Source organism: Vitis riparia, chromosome 14 (genome assembly GCF_004353265.1).
Source record: "Vitis riparia cultivar Riparia Gloire de Montpellier isolate 1030 chromosome 14, EGFV_Vit.rip_1.0, whole genome shotgun sequence".
Classification (NCBI taxonomy): domain Eukaryota; kingdom Viridiplantae; phylum Streptophyta; class Magnoliopsida; order Vitales; family Vitaceae; genus Vitis; species Vitis riparia.
Window position 1 is genome coordinate 15,612,956 of NC_048444.1, and position 8,511 is coordinate 15,621,466.

The 8,511-nt window shown below is 32.4% G+C and overlaps 1 protein-coding gene across 1 annotated transcript; it reads right to left on the bottom strand.

The window, feature by feature from the left end:
• Nucleotides 1-7,473: 7,473 nt before the first annotated feature.
• Nucleotides 7,474-8,269, bottom strand: LOC117930972. The gene has a single exon (XM_034851795.1). It carries the CDS (start codon nt 8,231-8,233, stop codon nt 7,742-7,744), a length of 492 nt encoding a protein of 163 aa, XP_034707686.1. The 5' UTR covers nt 8,234-8,269; the 3' UTR covers nt 7,474-7,741.
• Nucleotides 8,270-8,511: the final 242 nt, after the last annotated feature.

Genomic DNA, 8,511 nt, shown 5'->3' on the forward strand with positions numbered 1-8,511 from the left:
TTAACTTATTGCAAATCTACTAATTATGTGAAAAAAATATATAACTAAGCCAAGTTAATTTGCTAAATCTATTGAAAATATACTAATTCATTGAAAATCTACTAATTAATTACAATTCAATATAAAAATAAAATAAAATAATTAATTTAAAATTAACTTATTGCAAATCTACTAATTATATGAATCAAATATATAACTAAGCTAAGTTAATTTACTAAATCTATTGAAAATATACTAATTAATTAAAAATCTACTAATTAATTACACTTTAATACAAAAACAATTAAAATTTAAAACAAACATACCTTACAATAAATGAGCAACCTTTGTTTGGAATTCAGAGTTAATCCACAAACTTGACTTATAAATTCCCAAATTTATTAGAATTTGAGAATAATAACAAAAATATTATGAGCAATAAGAGATCAATTGAAGTATGAAAAATGAAAAATGAGCTATTATAGAAAAAATTGGGCCAAATTATATGAATCAAATATATAACTAAGCTAAGTTAATTTATTAAATCTATTGAAAATCTACTAATTAATTACACTTTAATACAAAATAATTAAAATTTAAAACAAACATACCTTACAATAAATGAGCAACCTTTGTTTGGAATTCAGAGTTAATCCACAAACTTGACTTATAAATTCCCAAATTTATTAGAATTTGAGAATAATAACAAAAATATTATGAACAATAAGAGATCAATTGAAGTATGAAAAATGAAAAATGAGCTATTATAGAAAAAATTAGGCCAAATTATATGAATCAAATATATAACTAAGCTAAGTTAATTTACTAAATCTATTGAAAATCTACTAATTAATTACACTTTAATACAAAAATAATTAAAATTTAAAACAAACATACCTTACAATAAATGAGCAACCTTTGTTTGGAATTTAGAGTTAATCCACAAACTTGACTTATAAATTCCCAAATTTATTAGAATTTGAGAATAATAACAAAAATATTATGAGCAATAAGAGATCAATTGAAGTATGAAAAATGAAAAATGAGCTATTGTAGAAAAAATTGGGCCAAAATAGCTATTGGAATGTCATTTTAACGTTCGAAAACAATTCTGGCTGTTGGATCGAAATTTGAGCAAAATCTAACCATTGGATCATCATATAGTCGTTGGGATCCCTTCCCAGCCATTAGATCACCTCTTAGTGGGCCATCAAATAAAGAGGTAGATGACTATTGCAACATGGGCATGATCTGGGCCATCAAATCATGCTCTCCCTACGCGTCAATTTATCCATAAAAATCAGTGATTTTTTGTTTATAAATTGTTGATATATCGACGATATATTGCAACGTTAGCCGATTAATTCCATAAGTTAGAGATTTATTACCAATCGATGATATATTGCCGATATATCAATAGTATTTGATGATTTGTTTTTCGATATTTCTCCTCCTTAATATATCACCTTGAAATATTGCTTCCATGGCTCTTTATACACAATATATGGATGATATATCCCAAAATTTTCATTCTTATTTCTAACCAATAATAAGGTTATGACCTATCTTATGTAGGTTTGATTTTTATGATACTAAGATACCTTGCAAATGGAAATGTAGCCTTAAGAGTTCTACATTTTTTCTAAATTTATCCTTGCTATGTATGCTCATTTTATTAATGCATTGTTTTTATTTTTATTATAAATATCATGTCATATAATCCACTTAATCTCATACTCACTACTAATAAATTGCCTAATCCAAACTATGTGGATTGGAAAAGAAATCCGAACACAACACTCACTTTAGAGGAGCTAAAGTGGCTAAGTTAGGAATTTGATCCATCTTCTTACTATGTGGATTGGAAAAGGAATCTGGATACAACACTTACTTTAGAGGAACTAAAGTGGGTGACTTAGGAATTTGCTTCATCTCCCTAGAATGAACATTCCACTTAAGTGGAGAAGGATAATTATCATAGTAGGGAGAAGGTGGATCAAAAGACCAAATGTATCATAATTGGGTCCTTAGAAAACATGCTACAAAATTAACATGTGTCTATGCTAATAGCTTATGATATTATTCTTAGTCTCCATGAGATGTTTGGTGGTAAGGGTAGGTTAGCTAAACATGTTGCTTTGAGACTATTATGAATGCTAAGATGTTAGAAGGAACTCCTATTAGATATCATGTAATTCGTATGATCAAACTCTTTAACAAGATAAAGATCCTTGGAGCTAAGATTGATTGAGAAACCTAAGTTGACATGGTTTTATAGATCTTATCAAATTCTTATAGGTAGTTGAAGCTCAACTATTATATGGTTAAGTTGGTGGTAAGCTTAATTTAATTGATAAGAGAACTCTAAATGGCTGAGGGGGTTCTCAAAGACTAGAGGGGCATTCATATGGAAATTAAGGGTTCTTTAGGTTCTTTTAACACGAACTAGAAGAACCCTTTTAAGATCATTAAGTAAAAGGGAAAGTTTAAGAGCAAGGGAAAAAAAGAAGAAGAGTAAGGGGTCAAGGCAAGTGCTTCTTTTATGGTAAGAAATGTCATTCGAAAAATGAGTGCCACATTTTCCTAAAGATATAGTCAGGTATGCATCATTCACTTTTATTTGAATCATGTTTAATGTTGGATTCTACTAATTCTTGGTGGATAGATTTTGGGGCCATTGACCATGTTTGTAATTCTTTATAGGGGTTTCAACTAAGGGGGAGCTTGAATGATGGGGACATGTACTAGAAATTAGCTTCTAAAGTGATGATTGACGTGCAAGTAGTGAGAGATGTTACTCTTATCTTAGATGATTATTGTCTTCTAGAATTAAAAGAATGTCTTTATGTTCCTGAGTTTATGAAGAATTTGATTTCAGTTTCTCTTATGTAAATTAAATTATTTAGTGGTTCTTTTTTTATTTTTTATTTATAATAAATAGGTTTTTTATTAAATTGAATAATTTGTTTATATGCTTAGGATCATTGATAGATAATCTTTATAATATATCATCATTATCTGTTTTGTCAAGTAATGAGAATTATCATGTCACACTTTAAAGAAAAAAGCTTAGCATTAATCAAACATAATTTTGGCACTTGTGTGTAGGTCATATTAATCTAAATAGGATCCAAAGACTAGTTAACTTTGGAATATTGCACCTTTGATTCCAAAACATCTTCCAATCTATGAATCCTATATAGAAGGTAAAATGACCTAGATGCCTTTTACTACTGAAGGATATAGAGCTAAAGAGTGTTTAGAGTTGGTATATACTAACGTGTGTGGCCTTTTAATGTCAATGCACAAGGAAGGTATGAGTATTTCATCATGTTTACGAATGATTACTCAAGGTTCATGTTTATTTACCTAAAGTATAGGAAGTCCGAAGCCTTGGACAAATTCATAGAATTCAAGGTGGAATAAAAAATGAGTTGGGTAAACATGTTAAGGCACTTTGAACTGATCGAGGTGGTGAGTACATGTATTCCTAGTTCAATTCTTTTATCAAGGAGCATTATATTATATTCCCATTGAGTGCACTTGGAGCTCCACAACAAAATGGAGTACGAAAAATAAGAAATCAAACATTGATGGACATGGTGAGATTTATGATGAGCTTCTTACCAATTCCTGTATCTTTTTGGGGATATTCCTTGGATACTATGGCTTACTTTCTCAACCTAGTGTCTTTCAAGTTGTTACCTTTAACTCTCATAGAGATGTGGGAAGGTCCTATACCCAGTTTGCAACATATTAGTTGGGATTGAGCCCCTAAAAGCAAGCCATGATGTAATGAAGTTAAAATTCACTATCCTCTTGCTATCATTTTTATGCACTAACATTGATTTGAGCATTCAACTCATATCACTTGCATTGTACATGACTTGGGTGCACTAGGAGTTATATAGAGGATATAAGTGTTGTTCACAATTAATTCATGGATCTAGGCAATCCAGTAGAGATTATAGTGCACTACCTTCTAATTAGAGGAATGACTTGTTTTGACTATCAAGATGGGTTTCCCATGCTGAGTGCACTAGTGTGTATGGTTATAAATTGGATAGGACCTACATTGAATCATGACGTAAGGCTATTAAATCGTCGTGTTTCACCAATCTACTATGTTGCATGAACTCTCAACCTTGAGAGAATATTAAGCTTGTGTTGAAATCAACAAGAGACTTTAACCTATGGCTAAGACTTTAAATTGGTCATATACTCCCTATAGATTGGGTTATTGTTGATGAAAGCTGGTGGTAACAAATATTCTCATTAGAGGTACCATGATATCTCATGGGATTGAGATAGTGTGTCCCCTTGGGTATTTCAAAGGATATGTGATCATGAAATTTGTGGCCCTAATAATTCCTTAGTGGAATTTGACATATGTACCTTAGAGCTAGAGTATGTTAGTTGATCACATAATAGGAGGATCTCTAACTTAAGGATTAAAAAGGTAATCTTGATGGGTTGATAGCACTACTTTGTTAGATTACAAACACTAGTTCTTGAGAAGTTTGCATGCAATGAATAGTAGGTCATGGACTTAAGCTTTGTCTCATTGTAATTTCATAGGATACTAGAGTGCAGTTAACTCTCTTTAGTGGAGTGTTGAGTCAACTTCAAAATTGAATTATGAGAGAGCCAATATTTTCCTATGGGTCTCAATGGTCCTCGCTCAAACTCTTAGTTTATGGTGGCACATGCGTTGAGGGTATTTTAGGTATGTAATTCATGAGTGCATAAGAGTGTTTGGTAAAAAAAAAAGGGTGAGGTTGCATTATATCTTATGAATGGTCTTTTCGGAATGGACTAATTAATTAATTAGATACTACTAGGGCTAATTAATTAATTAGGACCTAAGTGAGTTGGATTAGGTGACCCATGCCTGGTTTCAGCTTAAGTCACTAAAACCCATAGGGAAGCTTATATAAACCCTCTTAGGGATTAGGGCTTTAAGCTAGCCATTTAGTTGTTTGAAATTCTAGAGAGAGGAACCTTAGCCACCCTCTAGAGAGAGAAAGATCGGGTGGAAGATCGTCGAGTAGATGAGTTCTACAACAACCATCGTGGTTTTAGAGTTTTCATTGGATGCAAATCAATTTAGGAAAATCCAAATCATAGGTGTGAAATTTTAATGTCTAAATCTAATATGTTATATGGTTTTTGAAATCATTATTTTTTGCTACGTTAGATTTAGAGAAGCTTAGGATAGATGCATGCACCCTTCAAGAAATAGAGTAATTCAGTGTTCATAGCGACATTCAAATTTTGGGGGGGTGTCCAACACATGTGCTGAAGCCAAAGGTAGACAAGTTGGAAGTAAGGTTTGAGGTCTGTCAGTTTGTAAGCTATCCAAAAGGAACAAGAGGACATTACTTTTATAGTTAGATTGACCAAAAAGTACTTGTTAGTATAAATGTCACATTTTTGGAAGAAGACTATATGAGGAGTAGTAGGACAAAACATGATATAGATTGGAGAACACTTGAAGACACTACCACATAAGCACAAAGGACTATGTATCCAAAGGTTCCTGAACCTACTATTTTTGTCAGTTCTAGTACACAAGAATTTTGAGAGTCCATGCAATATATTAGTTTAGTGAATCATGATAATTGATAATCTTATATCATGATTTACCGTAGGTCCTATCCAATGTGTAACCATACATACTAATGCACTCACTATGAGAAACTTATCATGACGACCAAGACAATCAACTTATCCAATTAGGAGGTATTGCACTACAACCTTTAATAAATTACCCAAATCCATGAATTGACTATTAATAATTTATCATCGTACAAAAAATCAATTACTTGTATAATTTGTGCAACTCTTAATGCAACCCATGACTTGTAATTAGTTAATATTTTAATTGTATTAATAATTAAAATACCTACAATTTTATAAATAAAAAATTAAAACATGTGATTAAATAATATACATTAATTAAATTATATAATAAATATAGAAAAACATATTATATATTATATTAAATAACACTATATATAAATATTATTTTAAAATATATTCTATATATAAATATTTTTATTTTTATTTTTCTTTTTCCAAACAAAAAGTTTTAATTTAATAAAATAGAGAAATAATTAATGAAAAAAAAATGAATTTAAAATCCTTACTGCTTATATCTCGGCAATGAAATTAGATAAGGAGAGGTGACTCACTTATCTTACCAAAGCTAAACTTTTCTTCCCACATTATCAATCAAACCATGTTGTCTCACTTTTTATTTTATTTTACGTAATCTTATCTTTTGCGAATCAAATATAATTTTATTATAAGAGAGGTGGCAAAAAACAATATAAAAGTAACATCCATCAAAATAAAATTTCAAATTATTTAACAATTAAAAATAAATGATGGAAGGGTAATTAAATTAAATTAAATTAAATTCAACTCATTTTAGATTGAATTTTACTTGCGATCGGGTAAAAGAGTAAAACAGAATTTCCAACATGATTGAGATATAAAATTAATGATAAGAGAAATATGCGAGTCAACAATATGACTTAAGATGGAATTTCACTCAATTTTGGTGGTGGACAAAGATCGAACTCCACTAGCGGTGGTCCAAAATTGGCCTTTACATTCCACTGGCCGTCCTTGGAGCACGTAGTACCCCAAAACATCAGTCACCAGCACCTTCCTTATAATAGGCCATTCAATGTTGCCTCCAGGTAATCCTATATATGCACAACACATCTAACTATGAGAAATTATAACTGCTTAAAAATCACATTTCAAATTGTTTTACAAGTAGAAAAGAAGGTCATAAAAAATATGAGCAGTTGAACATGATTTTACTCATCATCTACCAGACCAGAAGATCCCATTTGGTGATGCTTCGAGCAGATAATCACAAAAGAAGACAATACAGACACAAGTCCTTTTCTCGCATGAGACCCTATTCAATGTTGCTCCACTAGTACCATGTTAGTGGCCGGAGGGTCTAGTCCACATAATATATTTATCAGAAAGCATATAAGAAGTGAGATGACATTTAATGTGGCTTACTTGATATATTTCACAAAAATACAAACTTCTCCATCAATATTCTACTTATATATACATATGTAAATTCTTTAGTCTTTCATATTTTTAATACTTTGTAGATTACAGGTTGTTGAACAAATTAGCGAGGACTACTCTTTTCAGAACCACTTTAGAAATCTAAAACCCTGAAGGAAAGAAAAAAAAAAGAAAGGAAAAGGATCTTCATCAAATGAATTCATAAGTAGTAATAATGAATAGAAAATCAAATGAATTTTCCATTTCCTTTTCCTGTTTATAATTCCAAACATATTCAGAACCGATGTGTATTTGTGTATTTGGAATAACACCTGATAAAGTCCTTGATTGAAAGTAACATTGCAACTTCTTCACGAAACCTACAAAACTTTTCCTAATGTAGCAAATATTGAACACCAAAAAGTAAATGAAAATAAAAATAATCAGGGAAAATTATTGAATGAAACTATATTTTATTGCTTTATTTCCTTGACCCAACACACCAATGCGGATGTGTACAAATCAGAGGTTTGCAGCATTGTACGCGTGAAGAAAGAAACCCCCACAGCATGATCAATGTGGTCTATAATTGGAATCCACCCTAAACTACATAGTCCTGCAGATGTGGCAAATTTAATAAATTGCCAACGACCCAACCGAAAATGCAACATGGTCCAATTCACTCAGGCATGGGCACCTCGTGAACTGCAACTCCCCGCCTTAATCACTGCCACCTGCTCTTCCGATCGCCCCCCGAAACTCTTATTGTCTCCAACACATCGTCCTCTGTGCCACACACAATCGCATGCCTTGCCCAAAACCCTTTCAATTTCTTCTTCTCCTTCCTCGAATTTGTGCCGCTTCCTTTGTACAAGTTGGTGCCAGTTCTGATGCCTTTGCTGCTTGTTTCTATGAGATAATCAAGCTGCTGAGAGATTCTTTCTATTTCGTACGTATCAAGAAGAGAAGTATGGCTAAGATTTGGAGTAGAGGTAGCGGAACTTGCGCTTGAGCCCTCCTTCTCTGGACCTTCTTCAGCCATTCTCATGGCTTCTAGCTTGTACCGTGAGGGTATGGGAGCAGGACAAGCCCTGGTGACCTGGAACTCGCTTATGGGTTTGCCTTCAGACCCTGATCCACGCTGATACCAAGCCCATGCAGCTGCTTTCACCGTGGCTAAAGGGTCGAGGCTGACTCTGGATTTCCTTCTCTCCATGGATATAGGGCTTGAGGTTTTGTGGAAATGTGGAGTAACACGTTATAAAGATAGAAAGTAGGTATTTGTTTACAAGTCATGTAGTTGCTTATATCGTTTCGAAGAAAGGTCTTGGCGAGGGTTTGGAATGTGGAGCTTGTAGTGCTGTCAGAATTGAATGAGATCATTCAATAATTGAAAGGGGCTCTGGCCCCACCACGAGTTCCATGTTTGGTAGGAATTGGAGCTGTAAGAGGATGGAGATTAGTTAGTTAGTTCTACTGAATTCGACTACTTGT

Bases quoted from the DNA above. Each gene is read 5' to 3' on its own strand.
- LOC117930972 (XM_034851795.1), bottom strand. From the start codon at position 8,233: ATGGAGAGAAGGAAATCCAGAGTCAGCCTCGACCCTTTAGCCACGGTG.